At 42.1% G+C, this 22,000-nt stretch overlaps 1 protein-coding gene across 1 annotated transcript in view; it reads left to right on the top strand.

Annotated features, from left to right (window-relative positions):
- Window positions 1–22,000, top strand: part of PELI2 (pellino E3 ubiquitin protein ligase family member 2) — a 75,652-nt gene that overhangs the window by 6,090 nt on the left and 47,562 nt on the right. The window contains exon 2 of the mRNA XM_035327377.1: window positions 18,384–18,513. Coding sequence (XP_035183268.1) covers window positions 18,384–18,513 — 130 coding nt within the window. The remainder of the gene's footprint in view (window positions 1–18,383; window positions 18,514–22,000) is intronic.

Genomic DNA, 22,000 nt, shown 5'->3' with positions numbered 1-22,000 from the left:
ACTTTTCTTTTTTTATAAACACTTAATTCAGTAAGTGGTGATCTCACGCCAGTCTCTTCTGTCACCTGCATGTGCTAATGCTGTATTGAGGGGTTCCTCTTTTCTTTTAGCTGACTTCCCTTTGGACAAGATGCTGTTCAGAACTTTATACTTCCCTTTAAGTAGAGGTTGGAATATTCCATCAGTTCTCTCTCTCTACAGTCTCTCCTAGTCCTGGGTTATTTCTGCTGAAGCTCCTTTTATTCTTTGAGCGGGGAAGAGTCTGGCCTCTCTGAATTCGATGAAAGGTTGTTTCCATGCCTACGTAAATGTGTGCCACCTGTACCAGGGCAATTTCTCGTGTTTACTATTTAACAGATCTTTGCTTTGGTGAGGTGTGAAACTTTTATTTAGTTGGTAGCTGCTTGTCAGTTCTTGCAGAGGAGTGACGATTCTCCTTTTATTAGTAAGATAAATATTATTTATTCTCATGTTTTAGACAGCTCCTGGTAGAGCTTTACGCAGTTTATTACTGGGTCTGGAGATCAACATGTCCTTCAGGTACTTTGGGGTGGGGGACTAATTTGTAACTTCTCTGGCAAGCTGTAAGTAACTGGGATTAAATTTATAATCCTATTACTCAGTGGCCTCGGACAGGCCTTGCTTGAACACCAGGCAAGGGCAAGAGGGGCTTCCAGAGCCGCAGGTGAGTGTGCTGGGCAGGATGATAGCCGGAGCAGTGCTGTCCAGCTCTGGCACCCCATCGTACGTCCTCCCTGGGTGATCAGGCGTGCCCCTTGTGTGATATCCCTTACACATTTAGCCTTGTAGTGTGGCCACGTGTGCGAGTGCTCTCGCTGGGTCTCTGTACTGTTGATGACTGTATAATAGGCAAATTTCTGGCTGTGTGATTCAGAAACAAAAAGACTGGGGCAGCAAGGGGAGGGAAGGGTGGCAGGCACAAAGCTGTATGTGGGATTGTCTTCATGTCATAATGGGTACCATAGCTCAGGGGGTTCATCAGGAAATGTCACCTATCTTTTGGGGTTCAGCTAGCTCTTTCAAAACAAATGTCTTTCCTACAGCCCCTGCCGCAAACAGCACTGGTTGAATAGAGCTGATAACAGAGACTAAGGTGCAAGAAAGACGGTCCTTACAGGAAAGCTTCAGCAGCAGTAATAGCAATGTTCAGAGTCTTTGAAAGCTTGATACCGAAGGGCTGTATGGCCTGAGAATATGGGGTTTTAGTACAGTTGGGTTATGGGTGGTGTGTGAACGAGGTGGCACTGGACTTGCACTGGCTGACTGCAGCTTTTTCTCATTCTAAATAGTACAGCTTCTGTGCCTAGCTTTATGGCCCTGTTGGGCAGGATGGGTGAGTATTGACTGTTTGCACATAAGGTTTGTTCAGTTCTTCGTCCATGAAGTCCTGTGAGGTCAGCCAGAAGCGTGTGCTGCTGCTTTATAGGGTCAGTTAGGTCAGGATGAAGAAAGAACAATTCGCCTAAAAACTTTCCTGTTTCACAACAGAAGGGCTCTATAGATGACATAAACAGTTGTGAAAGTGGGTACAGGCAACATCTACAATGCTTTATTTTTTTGTTAAGAACAAAGTAGTTTAGAGCTGAGCTTGATTAGGCACAACGTGAAGGTGCTGGCTGCTGACGACCTGTTAGGCACGCTTCTCTCGATAGCAGCTTGTTCCACTGGTAGGCAGGGAAACCGAGCAAGCCCTGTCTTGTGCTGCTGGAAGGGATTTATTTTAGCTGATTTTTCCCTATTTAATAATATCATCTTTAATAGAGGGCTTAAGTACACTGTATATCCTGACCTAATACTCATCTGCCATATCTTATTGCTTATGTTAACTACAACATAGCTCCATGTCTGACTGTAGCAGTTAATTGCGTTAAGTAGAGACAAAAGCAGTCATTTGCACAGTGAGACAAATCCCTAAAATGTCAATTTATTGTGCTGCCTTCCCAAAGGAGTGGAAAGGCAAGAAAACACAGCTGACAGCGTGTTAAAAAGGAGAAGGCCTAAAAGCATTAGTCCTCTCCTTGAGTACTGTAATGCTAACTAATCCCTGTTGTGAAATTCTCCTTTCCTCCTTGCATCCAATGAATTAAGGACAAAGGAGAAACGCTGGCATCATCTTTCTCTGATTGATAAACAACGCTTTTCAGAAGGCAGTCATGTCCAAGTGTAATGATGTGGTTAGTAGGATTTCAAATTACTCCTCACCTTGAAGTATATATATGCTGCCTTCATTTTAGGATCCAGTAAGTTGATGAATTGTCATGAAAGAACTTTATTCTCCAAACTCGATGGCTTTAGTAATGCTTAAACAAACAGGTAAGCTTCAAACTTACGAGGTATATCCTCTTAGGGCATATAAATGTCATGGACAAAGTGATACTGACTATGAAGACAATTAGTCACTATATAAAAGTAAGCTAAACAAATCGAAGCATCTAAAAGCTTCAATCTCCCTTTGCATATTACAAATAAACTGGAAACCAAATGTGCAAACTCTCTAGCACGTGCCTTTAGCAAGAGTGAAAGAAATGTTTAGTCTAGACGCAGAAGTTAATGGGCTGAAACTTTGATATAAGCACAGCTGTAGTTCTTCTCATGGAGCAGCACGACTTTATTTTGATTGTTGCTGTCTGATCTAGTAACGGCGTGGTTGTAGTCTTTGAAACAGAAGTAGTGTGCGTGTGCTTCTTTTGTAGGAAAGACCGGACTGTTGAAGGATACTGAGAGCCGTACAGTTCCCACGCGTCCTGTGGCAGGATTCTGCACATCTCTATAGATCACCATGTATTTTAATGGAACATTAACTAATAAATCAAAATGTTCTTCCATTTGGCTGTTCTTCCAACTCACCTTCCTCCTAGTGCGCACTTGACCTCTGAGAGCAAGCAGCTGTGAAACCCAATACCTGGAATCAAAAATCACTTTGGCTTTGGAGGGGAATATTTTGGAGCAGTTATGGTTCATTATCTTGTAGTAATTGTCTTCACCTTCCTGCTAACAGACATGTAAGACGTTGTTTGAATTATTTTCTGGATCTTAACACTCGCTGGAATAGTTTCCAGGTGCATCAGGGAGCGAGTTGTGAATTCATGGGCTTCATGTGTGGCCTCTTGTCACGGCCTGTGGCCAGAGGAGGTTATTGGGCCTTGCTCTATGGCTGTCCCCGCTGGTAGAGCAGTGCTGGGGACAGGATTTGATCATGAGTGTTTGTTAATCCGAATCTGCCACAAGACTTCATTAAATGGGCTGTCAATACTTCAGAGGCTTTCGCCAAAAAGTACTGGCAAATGAAACCAATTGATCTTGGGGCCAATCTATGAGGAGGCAAGCGTTGGCTGACACGAGCGGCTGAGTGTCTTCCTCCATCAGAGCTAAATCTGGAGACAGAAGTTTGGCACTAGCCAAACATCGGTTTTGCATGGCTTTCTTACTCCTCTTTTGTCTTTAGGTGGTCTTCACCAGGTTAACAAGAAGCCATTGACCAGGGTGAGACTTCCCTTAGATAGGGTGTCTGGATGAAGCTGCTGGAGCACAGACTGCAAGCTGCCCTTTTGTGTTTTAGGGATGTGCGCCGTGTTTGTCATCAGTTCCGAAAGGATTTCTTCAAGTAACTATTTTTGGTATTGAGTCCCTGCACCCACTAAAAGACTCTGACAGAGCTTTCCCAAAAGCGCTCTGAATATGTTCTTTCTTCTCAGTCTGAGAGGTAATTAAGCCTTTCTTTGCTGTGTTTTCACAATCTGCTTGCTGTCAGAGCAGAAGAGCCTTAACTTCTGACTTCTGTTTTATGCCTTATTTTCAGTGTTTGAATACAAAATACTGTTGTTATATTGCTGGCTCAGCCTTGCCTTATCTCCTCGCTTGCACAATCACATTTCCAGCTGTAACGCTTGCATTAAAACTAGATACATAGCCTTCAAGTTGTGAGTTTACAGTGTGCAGAGGCGGGTGTAATATAGCAAATACCTTTCCATGTAAGGATTCAGGAAGACTACAAAACATAAAGCACAGTTCCTTCTGTAAGTAAAGCTAGGGTTTAAGCGATTAGCAGGGTCTATGTCAAGCCCAAGGTACCCTCCTAGTTTTATTATGTGCGATGTGACTTTGAATTCGATGCAGGAATTGGCCTCTGATCGTATATTGTGACTTTGCACCTTAAACTTCTTGGAGAAAACTGGTGTATATTAAAGCTTCGCCTACTGGAAATCTCTCAGCATAGAGAGAACAACTGTAAAGTAATACGCTGTTAAAGAGTCAGGATCTCTCTATGGCAAAAATGATTTGTTCTTTCTCCTCTGGGCATTTTGTAGCCAGTGCAGGCAGGAAGGAAGGAACTGGATTTGGGGTTGGCCGGATTCCAGCTGCAGGCTCTATTCAGACCCCAGCCAGCGAGAATATGGGCTGGTTTGTAAGTTTTGGGCAGGGATGGCAGTTTGAGAAGAAACAGCCGCCCCAGTTTTGTGAGCTGACGAAACTTGCTGTGAGTGTGTCAGGTGGTAAAAGCGTGATGCTTTGTGCAGTGTGGAGTTGGTGAAGTGCATTCGAGATCGGTTCGTCATGCGCAAGTCAAGGGAGCAAAGCAGCTGAGTGAAATGAATAAATGAGCACACATGATGCTTTTTAATATCCAGAAAATAAGCGTATTCATTTGTAAAAGTAGCAGCTTGTTCATTAGATCCAGATGTGTTAAGTGACTTTATACTTCCCCCCCAGCCCCTGTTGCCACCATTCTTACTTGTGCATGAAGTAGGCGGATTTGATGTAAGTGACTGGAAGTAGTCTCTTGTTTACTTAAGTGAAGGTCATTTCCCACCGATATTCATGATTAACTTAATATAAAGAGTGGTATGGTTAGGGATAATGTGAAAATCTAAGCTCTCTTTTTTTTTTAATTTCTCCTACTCCTAGGTGTTAAGTATACTCTTGCCATTTTTTGGAGAAAGGGGAGTTTTGGTTATGCACAGTGTGGCATCATAAAATATACTAGTCATAGCTGTTGTCAAAATAAGTTTTTTTTTAAAAAAAGGTATAGCATGTTGCACTTGACAGGACCACTTTAGTTTTTTTTTTGTTTTTTTTTGTTTTCTGTTTTTTTTTGTTTGCTTTGGGGCTGGGGAGTGGGGAGAGTCCAGATGCTAACTTCAATGTGTAGTTTGGTTTGGAATAAATTAAGCCTACATAAAGCGTAGAGAAATTCTGTGTAGGTGCCTATTTCAAACTGATCATTGTAACAGCTTGTAGCCTCTAGAACTGCTTAGGGGTACTGAAGTGGTGTGAGGCAAAGCGTTCAAGGCTCTGATGCCTCTCTGAGACCACAAAGGGTAGATGTGGGGTAGGGGCAGAACTGGGTAAGGAGGTTTAGGGTGATGACCCAAACAGATGGAGACAGATATGAGGTAGCTGCTAGAGGACTCCACGCTGCAATCTGCCGGCACTGCTGGCTCCCTGTTGCAGTCATTTTCCATCTGCCTCTGATGAATGCTGAGTGATTTACTGGAAGAGGTAGTGGCAGGTGAGGCTGTAGTCTGTAACTGGAAATGAGGTATGTCATTGAGCTGATTTTATTCCAAAGCCTCCCAGTGCTGTTTGGGCTCTATTAAGGAGAGTGTGTAACATAAATCAGCCCCCCATCCCCCCCCCCTCCTTTGTTAGGCATCAGGGATCCATGTGCCCATGTTTGCCTCACTGCTCAGGAAAAGTTCAATTGGAGCTGTCACCGTAGCAGACAAAGAAGGAATCCAACTGCAAGACATGTTACCCAGAGGAAATCATGCTTTGCTGCCTCCTTGGCTTATGAAATTCCTTGGTTTTGATTGTTCTGTGTCACTATCATTGCCTCACCTCTACTGCTTGTAATATTTGTGGGATGTCAACCTTGAGTGAATGGGAACGAACGCAGACGTTTGTCACTGCAGGTAACTGGTGTGAAGAGGTCTGGGTGCAGAAGTGCTGTGATCCCTACAGGCAGCCTGGGCCACGCCATAAGGTCTGTCCCAGGTGGCTGTGAACAGCATAGATGTCTGTTGTGTTGTATATGAAAGTCAGCATAGTGCCTGCCGATGGAAAATATCTGTGGTAGCAAACGGGCTCCTAGCAAAGCCTTAAGTAAGTGTTCTCAATGAAATGCTCAGTACAGGACCAAGATCTCATGGTGATGTGTGCTTTTGTTTTGGATAAGCTCATTTCTGCTTTTTCAGTGGAAAACGATGTACCTGAAGAATAACTGAGTGTCTGCTTTTCCTGGAAAATCAGCCTTTTGGAGGCATTCTGAAACTTTGGGGGTTACAGATAATGTCCTGTGTAGTTCAGCAGCCTCATCCTTTTGCATCTCGTCTATGAGCTCAGTTCAGAGCCCAGATTAGCATTCTGCTACTCAATGTAAACCTTAAATTTTCTGCTGGGCAAAAGTTGGACTTTCTAAGTGCTTGTAAAACAGGCCAGAAGTCCCAGAGAAGTTTTTTTTGGGATTTGTCCAAATACGAATGTTTCTCTAGCAGACTTAAGGCTTGTTATGTTATAACGGGTGGTTACAGGAGATGGACTTGAAAATTTTACAGACTGAAGATACTAAAACAGGCTGACGAGATGCGTTTCTGTACATCTTCCCTATCTTCTGCTAACTGCTTGGTGGTAGAGTGATGGCATCTCTCGCACAAGAGATTTCTACATAATAGAAGCAAACGCTGTAGCTCTTTCCTGTGTTTTTGATAGAGCACTGGGAGGAAAGTCAAACAGTTGTGGGAGAACTATACAGGTAGTCTCAGAGGTATAACATCTAAATTTTGACGGGGTAACAAAGGAGTATTTTTTTTCTGTCAGTGTGTCTAGGTGGGCAAGGGAGAAGAGGTAAAAATGCAGGTATCTGTCAAATGCTTATGTATGTGCAAGTACATATAACCTATAGAGATGTGTACATGTATTTATACATCCTCGTGGGCTGGCAAGGCAGTGGGATGTGGCATTTCTTAGCATCATACACTCCTCTGGTCAGTTGGAAACAGCAGCTCTTGGCCCAGGTGCCCTTATGGAGACTGATGTCAGCTATAAAAATCAGTGAGGGCAAAAGGGAATCTTTTGAGCCAGTCAGCTGTAATCGGTTACTTGATTTCTGTATCCCTGAACCAGATCTCCTCAGACATGCTTTCAGCTGCAGTTCTGTGCTCATCAGCTTTGATTTCTATGGCTGAATTTCTATTTGGCTTGCAAATTCTGCTTTAAGTCCTGTAATACTATTTGGGATTATAGCCCGTACTTTGGGAAACGCTGCTTTAAACAGATCCTCTATATTCTTGGTCTGGTTTGCTGTATAGTGCTCCCTTGCCTTTAAAAACAAAGAAATCGGGATAAATAAAGAAAAACATATGGGGTGGCTTTTTTTTTTTTTTTTTTAAAGTTGGTGAACAAAAATAGTAATAGTGTGCTGACTGTGTTTGTGGGTGTTGGCTAAGAAAGAGAGATTTCCAAAGGAAGAAAAAGAGAGAACTATATGTGGTTTTAACTTGTTTTCTGTTCTACTTGTGCTGCTTGTGTGCATTACTTCGTATCGGTTGGAATGTATAAATGCAGGTTTTCTGAAACTTCGCTTTGTAGAGCCTAACCAGAAATAGGCAGGCTGGATTAACGCTGCAAATAAACGAAGTGAAAATTGTGGTCCTCCAAGAAACTTAGCTGCTGCAGAGCCTGCAGCGTGGCTTTAAGGTTTCAGTGGTGGCATCCGTGTATAAACAGTTCAGCATAGTTAGCTTGTGACTGACCCAGCACGTGTCTCGCTGCATCACTGACAGTGGCTCGCCTTCCCATCTGAAGATGTGAGCACTACAAAGGCTCCTGTTCAAGCAGTCATTGACCGAACTGCAAGAAGCTGTGAATGGGATTCTTCTGGAGATCGGAATCTGAGCTTCTAGAAACGAAAAACTTCAGGCATATATCATTTATGCGACTTTGATTCATTCTCAGTAAGTGTACGCAAATATGTTGTAATTCCGAAATATTTATGGAGTTTGTCTTCTGCGATCAAGCATCTGTAAAGGTTCGGTGTTTATCTGATGTAACGTTTTGGGAAGTCCTCTTAAGGGCAGAAGAATCTCAAGAACTTTGCATTAGAGTGTAAGACTGAAACACTTTGCAATTATAAAGCTATATGGAATCAGAATTGGTTTTTCTGATCAGCCGCAAACATCTAACAGCCTTGCAAAGTCTTTTCCTGACTAGAGGTGACCGATTAACTTTGTTATAGATTATGATAAAAAGCAAACGCCCAAGGATGCTGTGAATTAGTAAGCTGTCAGGGTATTTTAATTCTGAAGAAGATACATTGAAGTCTAGCTCTCTGCACTACTGCACTGTTAATTTCTGCTCTATTAAGACTTGGGGTGGAAAAAAAAAATCACAGCTTCAGCTCTGCCGCAATGCTTGCTTACCTCTGCTGAGGTTTTATCTTTACATTTTCCTCATAAAATGCCTGTTCTTGGTTTGTATGGTTTGGAGAATGCGACTTGGAAGTACAGACCTCTGGCAATAACACAGAATATTACATGCTGAACGTAACCATGGAATGAATCTCAGCTAGGTTGGTGTGTCTGGTACCAGGTGATGGTGGAGAAGCCCTCTAAAACGCATCCCACTGGGGAACTTCCAGCCTGTGGATCTTGCTAGGTACTGTAGGCAGAAAGGGAACTCCTTGGTTTTTCCCTTTACTTGCCTGCTCGGAGCAGGCCGTGCGGTAGATTGCCTTGCCTTTGGCTGTGCCGCCCTAGCAGTCAGCGGTGATGCAGCACCGGCGATATTGAGGAAGCTGCTGTGGTAAGAGAGGCTGTAGTGTCTGCAAGCGCTACGCAGGAAGAAACCCAATTACTTATTTTCTAGTCCTGAGGCAAACATTTGGGGATCTGTTAAGCAGCTGGGATTGCACAGGGAGCCGTGCATTTGTAAGGCTGTCTTCCCTGGGAAAGTAAGAGGGATGTTGAAATTGATATGATTTGACATAAACGTTGCAGGTCAGGATACAGTAGCTGAGTGCTTCACTTTCTATTCGGTATGCTGCCTCTGAGCTCACCTAGATTCACAAAATGGATGTAAATTTTCTCTCTTCCTCTGTGCTAAATGATACTGGAATGAACCTGAAAAGATTCTTGTCATGCTTGAGTGTTTGAAAAAGCTGTAAGTAACAGACCCTGCAACTTCTTGTCTGTGGAATCACAAAAATATTACAGCTGCTTGTGTTTGGAGGATAAGCAAAAGTGATAGCTTTCTTATTTCAGTTATAAAATGTGAGCAGTCAGACAGTCCTTGATAGGGTTTTAAGGGGAGCATTTGGCAGTTTAGGAAATGAGTTGTCTGAGTTGCGCATTTGGGTTAATGGCCCAAACGATGCTTCGCATCCAATGTAGCTTCTCCGTAATGCCTAATGCAGTGAAGTTTCAGACATAACACGATGTTATTCCTGTTCATTCCTCAGACTAACATTTGGACAGTTTGCTTTTGCACCCTCAAGTATGTATGAAGCACAGATGGGTTGGGAACATGCTTGGTATGTCAGGGCAGGTATGTTTCATAGTCTCCTGTCCCCCTGCATTACATAGTCTTAATTTGTTTTAATTTTGCAACTTCCAGCCATTTTGATCTGCTATGTAAGAAGAGGCTGTAAATTGTTTCCATGTAAAACCGTGTGTGGGTCCTTAGTCTGTGGTGTTTCGGTTAAACAGACTTCCCCCCTCGCTTCTTCTCATTTTCATCAAAATGATATGCACAGCTGTGCATTGTACTTTTCCTTTGAAAGGAATTTTGCGTTTATCTGACTTGTTTTGAATGTACTGAAAGCTAGATCTCACTTTATCATATCTATCTGTAGCTTAACAAAACGCTGTATCAAACAATTTCAGTGGTATTTACCTAGATTGTAGATAACTCCCAGATGAATAGCGTTTTTTCTGCTATGAGAGATTTGGGGTTGGAAAGAAGATTCTTTAAACATGGTGCTTTGCCCACCTTTTATGCTCCTTTAGCTAGAAGAAAAAGCATGCTTTTGAAATGAACTTGACTAGTTTATACCCTGTTATTTTGCCGTGCACCGGCATTGTTGGTTTTATGCAGTGGTGAATGGTTTTAGTTGACAGCTTTGGAGATGGGCTTAAAGCGCTGAAGGAAATTGCCTCCTTGTTAAATGAATGCTGGGGGGGAGCAGTAAAATGCTGGAAATAAGGATTGTTAAGGAAGTCATTATGTGAAAGAACTGATTCTCTTACCCTTTGCTTTCTATAAAGAAAACCCCTTGCATTCTAATGCTCTTCTGGCATATTACTTACGTTGGAATTGGGATAATAGTGTCTTAAGTGGTAATAGAGTCTTGGTGAGGCTGTTTTTTCCTTTTTTTTTTTTTGTCCTACTGAAGGTAGCTGCTCTTTTTCCCTGCTAGCCAGATGGCTGTGGATGACTGCTAAGGAACATATGATGCAGGTGCAGCTATACTCGTTCCTGTCTCTGGCTGTAGTGTTTAACTGGGTTGCTTGGGTAGGTTTTCAGCTGTTAAGTTGTTTGAAACAGTCAGGCTATTTGACTATTTTGTTTGAAGCTCATCCTGAGGCTCTGGTAGTCTGCATCAGCATGTTCCTTTGGGCTTGTGAAGAATATGAGCATTCGTCAAACTCTTGTGCTGTTTGTATAGGTGTCTTGCAGAAGCCCGTGCAACCTGTATCTTCCACTGCTGCTTCTTGAAATATGCATTTCCACATTGGCAATAATACATGCAGTGGAAGATCTTCATTTTTTAATCAATCTAGAGTTACTATACCAGTTGACATTGCTACAGAAACATGTCTTTCAAAGCTGTGACAAAGGTCTGCTGTCCTTGGTTTCACAAGAGTGGAAAATATATATATATTTTTTCCAGAAAAATTATCTGGGACAAGTAACAAACCACTCATTAAGCAGAATTTGGTCAGAGTTTAAGAATTTTCTGAAGTAAGTTCCCCGTACTGCAGAAGAAATGTGAGATCGCTTGCACAAGTGTCAAAATTGTGGGTTTGGTTAAAACTAGTCTTTATATGTTAAACGTAGCTGCTGTGATGAAACCTGACCCCTGTGCCCCTTGTTTGCAGACTGGTTGCTTCTGCCTCTTGGGTTCCGTGTTTGCCTGCTCTGTAGACGCCTTTCTGCATCAGGGTGGGGGAAATATCAACATGGCAGGGGCTTGGGCAGTTTGAAGGAAACTGAATGTATAGTGCAAATAAAGCAGATTAAATGCACCTCTTAAGAGATTAATACGGTATTTGTAAGCAAATAGTACCCTTTAACTTTACATAGAGGTTCAAATTTATATAGATCAAATGTGTATCTTCTTGGGTTGCCCACATAATGTAAGCTAAACATACAGAGGGATTAGTCAGATGTATTTTCTCTAAATACTCTCCTTAAAAAAAAGACAACTTTTTACAATTATGGTTCTCTAATTGCTACAATGGCAGGGTGGTCCTGCTGCTAGTGGAGGGGATGTGTGGAGGAGCCATGCTCCAGCTGAAGAACCAGCCTATGACTTGATCCGAACCATAGTGTGCCAGCTCCTTTCATGACTTTATGGGGTGGTGGAATTGGGAAGAAGCCAGAGCAGCCAGGGATAGCTTCGTTCCCTCAGCCAGGAACACAAACCAGAAGAACAACCAGTTCTGTTCCAGAATGCTAGAGGAGAAGCAAGGTGACCCTGGAGAACTCCTGCCACTTCACACGTGGCTTCTTGCAGTGTTTTCGGTAGATAAGGTTCAGCTTAATCTGAATACCCTGGGAAGGAGGGAAGTAGGTTCTGGGATATCTGATGTGTTGCAGGTGGCTCTGATGGCCTTTTTCACAGTCTGCATAACCCTTTAGCCATGTGTTCAGCTCATCCACACTTCTCTTTCTGATCAGAAAGAGGCTGGCTGCATTTGACCATGAAAGCACAGTAATACTACCATAGAGCATTTAGTCATGGTGGCTCCTAGGTTCTTTAAGATAGCAGGAGCAATTGCCACTATCTTTTGGACTGTAGTTAAAAAAACCATTTGTAAGGGTCCATGTCTATAGCAGACTTTTCAAATAGTCTCAGTTTGAGTAAAAATACCACCTCTAATCATTAGCCAGCCATGCCAACTCAGCCTTTGCTCTGACAGTCCGCCTAATAATTACAGGGGTTATCAGGTCAGGCTGCATTTCATTGAAGCACTGTAGCCTCTTCGGAGGCTCTCGGGCTGTACAGGTAGCACTAAACAAGGCGGGCAGTCCTAAAACCTGGTTCTGGGGACCAGAGGCTTGTGGTGAGCACCCAGGATTGATCACTGTGCCAACAAGTGTTCCAGAAGTACTGGAGAAAGGAATACTTTCTAAGGTGTTTTATAGGGGTAAAATGACTTCCCAAATGCAAGTTACAAGAACAAAAATTTGTCTCGCCCCGGGCGGGGGGGGGGCAGGAGGGGGAGAAATGCTGATTATAGCCACAATGAACTATTCCGACATACCTTTCGCAGGGATAATCAAGTTCACAGATGCAAAAACATTGCCTTAATTGGGGAGAGAGATGAGATTATTTGGGACTTCAGAACTTGCTTGTTTGGATTTTCTTGCTCTACAGGAAGACTGCTTTATTAAGCTGCTCTGCTGGTTAGGAAGCATTTAGGCTTGTAGAGATGTCTTAGCCAGCAGAGCCTGAGGTGGGACTATGTGGCTTTTGTTCAGGATTTCCCCAAGGTTGCTTAAACCTTGTCTTGGATCCCTGGCTCTTGTTAATCAAAGGATGGAAACCCTTGTCTTACCCATGGGTTACTTGATGCTGTAGTTATAGTAGCAAATTCTGTTTAAAGCTACTTTAGTTAGTGCTGTAACTTCTTCGAATCTCTTCTTTCAGAGAGAAAAATAAGATGGGAATCAAGTCTTCTAGCACATGAGCCTGCTGTAAAATGAAAAAGAGAACAGATTATTTAGGTTCCTTGGTGGATTTGGCAGGGAGAACAGGAAACTTGCTTTGACCTGGATCTCCCTTGTTGCATGTATGGGGGAGAGTTGTAACTCTGAAGATGTTGAAGTTGTAGGACACATCTATTGAAGACACACAAATGCTGTTTGCAAGGTGGAGAGGGCTGGCTTTCCAGATCAACTGAAATGTTAACAGAAATGTTGTAGATGCACTGGATCAAGTCCTCAAATTGGGGATGGACTGGATGACGTCCTGCGGTTCTGTCTTGCTCCATCTTCCGCCATTCTGTGACCAGCAGGCAGCTGTATGCTTTCCCAAAGGTCCACCTGGTAAGGAGGGAAAGGTACATCTCTGGAACACAAAAGAGAACCTTTTGGTCAGTCTGGGCTCCTTGAGCTACCTCTGAGGACTGGAAATAGCTAGACTTAGAGTGCTGGGGATGTTGGCAATAGTACCCTCCTTCCTACCTCCCAGGAACTTCTGCATTAGAAGGTTTTCTTGTAATCTGTGGCAGTCATCTGTGAAGCACTACAGTGTTTGTTAATCAAGAACCAGTCCTGCATTCACTGCCAAAACTTCAATCAATATTATTTTTAGAAGGAAAAAAAATAGAAAACCCCAAACCATTCAAATTACTGTGCTGAAACAGTACAGGAGTTCTGTGTACAAAATGAATTGTTTGCTATGGTAAGGGAGTGGTGTAAAGAATGAAATATCAACAGTGGAATTACCTAAAAAGAAATGTAAGTTCATATATTTTGCTACTGATATTCCATATATTGGAACTTTGTTTGCATTTTGTTACAAACTAGCATGTGGACTTTTTTGCCCTTTTAGTCTGTGTTCAAGAGAGTAAAAGTTGGGTGCTTCAAGCAGAAGAGGGCTTTTCAGTTGGTCAGGACTCTAGCCTACAGTTGTGAAAAGCCCTGCAGTTGGATATTGGCAAGGTGAATAATGTATCTTTAGACTTAAAGCATTGTAGGTGTCCTAACTGTAGGCTCACAGCACTGCCAAAGGAATCTTTCTCCTGCCCCCTGTGCCTTTTTTTCCTCTTGTTAATGTTACAAGTGCTTCTGTGGCCTCCCAGTGAACTGGGGAGCAAGGTATTGATGTGGTTTAAAACTAAATTTAAAGCATAAATCTGGTTTTATTTCCAATTCATGTGAACCAGGGAGAGAAGCTGGGAACAAAATAGCAAATGAAGGGTGGGACTGCCGCTTTTGGCTGTGGTGTTGGCCCACACTGGTTCAGTGATGGATTAAAATAAAAGTGTAAGCCCAAACTGACTTTTTGCTCTGTGCTGAGCATCTACTGCTGTATGATACCAAACACGCCGTCAGAATGTACTTAAAAGGAAAAATTCACTCAAGCCTGACTTCACAAGGAAAACTGTTGCTAATACTTTTGTGGTGTTGTTGTTTAGCGCAGCAAAGATGTGCTCTGAGTAGCATGTCAGCTGTTTGAAGCTGAGGCTCTGAAATGGGATGGTTTGCCCCTAAAAACGATGTGCGCTGGAGCCTTTGGTATTAGTGAGGAAAGCTAGGTGAAGTCGCTCTTTGCCCAGTAGAAGTATTACTGGTGAAAATGACTACCTGACCTGTTGTAGTCTCCTGGGAGGTAGGTTGCATAGGTATGAAGTGTTTAAGTTTTATGGTAGTTTGGATTTTCATAGCATTGTAAAAAGTTGGCTGCAAGCAGCAGCTTCTGTGTATGGTAGGTAATGGCTGTTCTCCCTCATTTTGGGGTGACTTCCATGAGTTGAAATTGAACTTTCCTAGGTGCAGGTCAAGATTTCTAGAGCTCTTCCCCTAAATTAGTTCCTTTTAAAAGTAAAAGGGGTAAAAGAGAAAAGGAGAGTGGGGGCACCCAAAACACAACAGCTTGTGGAACAAGCATCCCATGAGCGTTTCCAAACGTGATGATCTTTGAAGCAGACCAGTAGGTTGCTACAGGACTGGTGGAAAACAGGAACTTGCCACAGTGCTTGGCCTGTGGGAGACAGCATGTGTGGTCTTGCTCTCCGGAGAGCGGAGGGGAGGCTCTCGTGGCGTGTCCCAGCCCTGGGAAAAGCAAGACGGGAGTTTGCATGTCATTGTATAGCGAAGTCCTCCACAGTTTGATGTAGATGTGTAGGGAACTGGCTTTGTTAGTGATGGTGCCCGCAGCCTGTGCCAGCACCACTCCCTTATTTGCAAGGAATAATGCTATCAACAGGAAGAGTTATCCCATGAGGTTTCACAACGGCAATCGTCCCGGGATTGAGTATTTGGAAGAAGCATGGGGCTGCTCTTCCACCCGCCATGTGGTAGCAGCTGGAGAGCTTCAGGAGCACCCCTCAGACCCACGAGGGAGCAGGATGCCCTCCATGCAGGTGGATTTATCCTGGAGCAAGTTTCCCTAGCTGGACACAACGCTGGCTTTTGGCTGCATGTGGACGGCACTATGTTCCTGTGAGGCAGCTCGACTCAGGAGGCCGACGAGGCCAAGCCAGTGGGGTGGGTGCACGCAGGCCCTGCTGCAGCTGGGGAGATCCCGTAACCTTAAAACTGCCTCCTTTGTGGCTTTTTTTGTGGCTTTTTCGCCACTGGGGTTGTTCAGGAGGTGTTGGGGAAAGGTGCGGCCCAAGTGCTGTGGGGAGGGCTGGGCCGTGGTGCGCAGCTTGAGAAACCGGGCCTGGAAAAAACGAACTCGTCCGCTGGCTGCGGAGGGGGAAGAGGCAAATTCTGATGCTAATTTTTTCTCCTGGGAAACATTACTGGTATGCCAGTAATTGTCCTATCTCCTTTTTAGCAGCGTCGGATCAAAATTAAACTTACAAGTCTATAATTAAAGCATAACAAATAGTAAAAACTACTCGAGTCCTCCTGCCCTTTTCACAAAGGAAATTGAGAAATTGGCACAGGGAGCCTTCATGAAAAACTTGTCAGTGCTAACCGGGATGAATGAATTAAACTTTCACTTTGCTTGCATTTCCTTCCTATTTGAAGCTTCCAAAAGGCCTTTTAACCTTGAGTGGCTTCTTTCTTTCCCTGTTTAAAAACAGTTTAAATCCCTCAAAAAAAAAAAAAATGAAATCAAGTAGCCTCTCCAGTTATAACTCCTTTGTGGATATGAAGAAAAAAATAACAACCCCACCCTCCTGGTTTTAACTTTCAGTGAAACTGCTTAAATTTGGTACTGTTAAATAGTTACATGAATACAAAAATGTTTAATTACAGAATATAAAGCTAATGGTGATGTTACTTAATACATGATTTCTTCAGGAATTACTGGTTTCTTCAGTTTTTAGGTACAAATACTGGTAGGAGGAATATTGTCTTTAACTCTCCTAGAGTAAAAGTTGCTGGCGTATTTGTGGTAATAGTGTCACTGAAGGATGGCACATGTATATATCTGAGAAGATTCAATTTGCAGAATCGAATCACTCACGTGTTGAGGGCTTGTATTCGAGCTGTCTGTGGATCGCGATGATGTATTTTTCTGTGAAGCAGTCTCTTTTGTGGTGAGAATCACCTGTGTTAACTGAGTGCGTGTCTAGGGTTAATAACAAGTTTCCTGATCCGAATAGGCATGAAATAAGTAATTTACTCCTGGTGTTCTGCTGCGTTGGGGAATCTTTGTTAATATTCCAGAGATACAGAAATCTTCCCTGTGAAAACAGGAGTGGGAGAACAAGTTCAACTGTAGCCCAGCTGAAAAGCTCTTAACTTCTTGTTGAGTCATGGGATCGTGTTTTTAAATATTTATTTAAATAAACCTCAGGTCTGGTTTTAAATGTTTTAGAACATTTAAGCCCTTACGTTCTAGAGCTTAAATTTGAGGCTGAAATCTCAGATCTGTTCTCATCTGCACTGATGAACGTTCAGCAGTCCTGCAGCTCAGATCTCAGGTACTCAGATGTTGTTCAGGAGAAGTTTAAACTATTTTTCCGTGTGAGGCTGTAGCCTTCTGCAGGGCAATGCTGCAGGGCTTTAGCAACGAGACTGCCTGGTTTCATCTGCTGTACTTCTCTTTTTGCAAAAAGATTCAAATCTCTCCAAGTACATTTTCTTGTTAAACAAACTAGGTGGGTATGTATGCAAAACGGTAATGATATGAAAAGTATAATTCTGGGCTACTGCACTGCTCTTTCCTAGTCAGCAGTTGTCAAAGAATTTCTCGTACAACCTGAGCAATGAGTGACTATTGGCCTCCTGTGGGGCTACAAACAACTTATTGTAATCTGAAGATTACAATAAGTTACAAGGGTGTAGAGCTGAACTTCTTGAAAGTGCAACTCTAAACAGATGAGTTCTCCTAATTTTTTTAACCTCTTTTGCTTTCCAGGAAGTTTGTCACCTTTAAATCTTTCTCTTCCTTCTCCTGTCCAGATTCTTTTCCTTGCTGTGTTGTTAGCTTTTAATCACAAAGACTGTAGGAGAGGAATGTACGCGATCTAGTATAGAACAGACCTCCCCAGTCAGACTACTGAAATCTAGAAGTGGAATTGCAGCTGTAGTTCTTCAGGGAAAAGTCAGAAAACTCTGAAGATCAGGTATGAGGGAGGCATCTGTGCAGTAAGTCCAAGCCCTGAGACAGCTTCACAGACCAGTTGTCAGGGATGTTACAGGTGAAGGTGTTATGATGAGAAGCGCTTACCTTTCCTAAATCTTTGGTGAGGGGGAAATGTGATTTCCATGCTTATACACTGCAAAGAAACTTTGCTTGGTTCCTTCCCTGGGGAAGGAATTATCCCCCTTGAGGCTTAACGTTTCTCTGAATAACTTATCCATTGGGGCTCTATCCTGGGAGAGATGAAAGAACTGGTGAAGTCTACTGTGTTACACCTGATAAAGGCTGTTATTAACAAGTCCTCAAATAGTCACATAAATTAATAACATTAATGTCCTCCTTCCTTAATAAATGAAACCTTTATGATTAGATTTTAAAAAATTCTATATGGCTAGACTAAAATTCCATTTCATTTAGTTTGGATTTCCCCCAAATTGTGTGGGTTTTTTCCTCCAAATCACTCCTTTCCTTCCACTTGTCTTCTCTCCTCTTACATGAGCTGTGGGGAAGGGAATGGTAGGGTAAAGGAGTTTTTCAAACTCCCCATGTCATGAAATTGCAGAAAAGATTTAGAACTCGTTCTTCCAAATTCCTTTAATTCTAGAGGTGAAGAACTATTTCTGTGGCTGAACAGCTCACTATCATTTGTAGTTGATGACCTTATTAGCGATGAGTAAAACTTCAACCATTGGCAGGAAAGGAATGTTGGAAGGCCCATAGTAATTTAGGAAGCAAAGCTTACTATGGCTGTTACTTGTTTTATAACCACATCCTTGAAATTATCAGGATATTGTGACCAAATTACTGCTTTCCTTTTCTGTATTCTAAATTGTTGATGTTTATTTAAATGACATCCTTTTTTGTTCCACTCTAGGTATAATGGCTCCCTCCCTAATGGTGACAGAGGACGCAGGAAAAGCAGATTCGCCCTTTATAAGCGACCTAAGGCAAATGGAGTTAAGCCCAGCACTGTTCACGTGATTTCTACTCCTCAAGCATCCAAGGTATGCAGCAGTGAGACACATTTTTTGGAGTGATCCTGGGTTGAGAACAACTCATGTATCACAGCTGCCTGATTTACCCTGCTGTTGGTTCATTCTGTGGTATTCAGATACTTGTTCTGATGGAAAGTCTGCACTGGTGGATTTTCTTTCTAGAGATGTGTATCTTTAATCCAGTTACTTATTTAAAATAGTCTTTAACCTCAGGTATGAGTTAATCTGACCCTCCTGCCCTTGTTCAGAAAGCTGATGGATTTATCCGAGTCATAGAATAGTCATGTGATGCAAACACAAGTATTCCTTTTTCACTGGAGTGTAGGATTGGTGTGTGTTTCCTCTTCAGGAAGATAACTGAAATGGCGTTTTGAAACAAAACAAACAATCAAAAAATCAACTGAAACAAAAACACAGTGATCCCTATAGGCCATTCATTTTGTTGCTCATAATATTGTGTATATTTTCACCTGAGGCCTAGTGTAGGGGAAGAAGAAAAAGCATTACAGCAAATATGTTAACATAGTAACTTATTAACATATAGAATTGTCTTGGTTAAAGTTCTGTTGGTAGAATGCATTTCATGGTGCAAAAAGTCACCTTCTCTCCTCTCTCAAACCACTTTTGTCAGAAGCAAAAAGTAGCTAGAGCTCTGGTCAAATCGGAGGGCAGTCCTCTGGTGAACCTCAAAAAAATGGATGGTTTATACAATGTATATTTCACTTCCCCAAAATATATCTTGGGGAGAGGGACACCATACTCTGTTTTAAGTGTGTTTTCTAACGTGATTAAGAGGAGTATTGTTTAATGCATAGTATGTTGTTTTCTTTCATAATACATACCATGCATAGTGCCCACCCAAGCATATCAAAATGTACTATATCAGAGTGTTTTTTCAAGACTTTATAGGGCCTGCATAGTGTAGATGGATATGTAGTCTTTTGGGTTTGTGTAAATATTTTTCAGCATTCATATTCTTAAAATAAAAGTATTGGTGACTTAAATCTTCCTGATGAAATCAACTTTCGAAATAAGCCTGTATTATCTGTGTGTATGTTGGCAACTCTGGTTTGTTTCTTAAAATTTAATAAATTTAAAAAAGCACGTTTCACATAGTTGATGGAAATGTACACATACTTGCACTGGATAATCTTAAGCATTTGGACTTCAGATAGTATTTTGGCATTTGATTTTCAAAATATTTAAACACCTGACAGACACCACAAGGTATCTGGTTAATGTACATCTGCTTTGTTATTGTAGCGCAGATAAAATATGTGCTGTACAAATCAATGTCCTTATAAAGATAGCATAGGGTCTGAGATGTTAAAGTGTTTCCTTCAAGGATCTGGATTCAGGTGGCTATGTCAGGCTGAATGTATTCTTTTTGCACTTTATCTGAACCCTTATAAAAGAGCTTTTCTGTATTTATATTGTTGTCTGGGGCAAGGCTGGTGGATGCGTTCCAGTACAGTGATGCAGTGGATTTCAGTTAGTGTTCTTTCATATCCACAAAAATGACATTTACATTTTAAAACACTTTTTCTTAGGCTTTTCTGACATCCTAGACACCAGAGTCTAAATCTGTTTTTCCAAGAATGGCTTCTGCACACAACTTCTGTAAATGATTCTAGAAATGCAGGGAATTACAGAATAGACAGTGAGATGCTTTGTTCTTGGAAAATAATGTGCAACTTGACCTTAAAAAAATCTTTGTTCTGCTCTCAATCTTTCAGTTTAATTCTTGTTTAGGGAAGAAAAAAACCAGTGGGAACATGTACTGCACAGGATATTACAAGTTTCCTCCCTTTACGTGCTCCCTTGTAACTTTTCAGATATGAGTTCTCTGCTTTACTTTTGCTTGTTTGTCACTGTGTGAACTGAATCTCTGAGTAGAAAGAACCACGTTATTCCTGGGCTACTGATACTTTTTTTGGTGGTGGTTAAAGCTCTGTCTCCATCTGCTTTGTCACTGCTGTGGCATGGATCCTTGAATGCTCAGCGTGGCTGGTTTTGTGCTAATTCCGTTAATGCAGCAGCTCAAGAACTGTTGACTGTCACCAATTCTAAGTTAGCGTGTCAGCTTGAAAACTGCAATAGATCATAAGAGCGTGCTTGTCATGTTCCATTGTCCCTGCTATGCAGGTGTCAAGGACAGCTGGAATAGCAATGGTTTCAATAGTAAATTTAGCTGGGATAATTGCATATGAATCAGTGCCTTTTTGTTTTTTTTCCCCTGGAGAGCTTGTGTTTTGCCACTCTGCCTTCTGGAGGTGCTGAAGAAGATAATTTGGAGTTGTTTGGCCTCCTGAGGATGTATGGATATATTCTGGGGGGAAAGCACTATGTGGGGTAGTAAGTCACAAGGTTTTTTCAGAGTACTGAAAACACATGCATGCAGATTTTCAATTTTACATACTTCAGAAACTATTTTATTAACTTTGTGCTTAGGCACCATTCAGAGAATTTTCTAGTGTCATTCATTTCCAAGGCTCAGGCCATTTGTTGGAGACAGACTTTTCCAGCAGGGTCAAAATTGGTTGTATTGTAAGAAAACTCCTAGGCTGTCTCTGGCTTGTGACATATGACCGTATCAAAATCATCAAGTCACAAAACAGTGTATCCTCACTCTTCTTAAAACTGGAATGTAGAACAGGAGAGGCCTTTACTTTCAAAGGCTTGGATCTCCTGATGAAGAGGAAGTCTGTCACCGGGTATGATCGTATGAGCTATGAAAACCTTCTGTGATTACTCAAATCTTAGGTGCAAGTTTGTTCATAGCTCATCATGGCATAGTTAGAATTGCTGATTTTTATTTTCAAGCTGTGAAAGCAACAGCGAATAAACTCAACCAAACAAAAAGCCTTTAATTTTGTTAAAGTTTTTTTTTTTTTTTTTTATTTGAGTTTAACTGTTGCTTTCATATGTAATAGTTAATGCCATGGAACTCAGATCTGGGTCTGCTGGTGGGTGATGTGGTTACAGGCTTTACTCAAGCAGTAATTTTCCAATGACTGTGGAACTTCATGAAAAGCTACATCCCCCCTCACTATAATGACCTGGGAATGATGAGATGTTAAAATGGGGTTTACTGGGTTTCTTTTGTTTTTTTCTTCGTTTTGTGGGTGGGTGTTATTTTTTGGCTGGCGTATATAAGTAGATATGTCTGGCAAGGAAAGAGGTGTCTGGCTGAAAACAAAACCAGCTTAGAACAACGTTTGAGGATGGTATGTCTGTCTTACGGATCTTAAGTGGGTGACTAATACACCCTGCCTAAATAAGACCCTGATCCCATTTTCTGCCAAGCAGAGATGTGCATCTTCCCATACACATCCAATCTGTTGGTTCAGTGGGCTGTTAGGTTAATGCTTTCCCCCTGTGCAAGCTCCTCTTTCCTCCTCATCACAGCCAACACGAGCTCCTTGTTGGCTGCTGCTACCTGCAGTTCATCTCCTGGCACGGTGGGAGACGACTCCTCCTGTTCTGCCCGGGTACG

Source organism: Oxyura jamaicensis, chromosome 5 (assembly GCF_011077185.1).
Source record: "Oxyura jamaicensis isolate SHBP4307 breed ruddy duck chromosome 5, BPBGC_Ojam_1.0, whole genome shotgun sequence".
Classification (NCBI taxonomy): Eukaryota; Metazoa; Chordata; class Aves; order Anseriformes; family Anatidae; genus Oxyura; species Oxyura jamaicensis.
The sequence above is the reverse complement of the archived record's forward strand: the minus strand, read 5'-3'. Positions and strand labels throughout refer to the sequence as shown.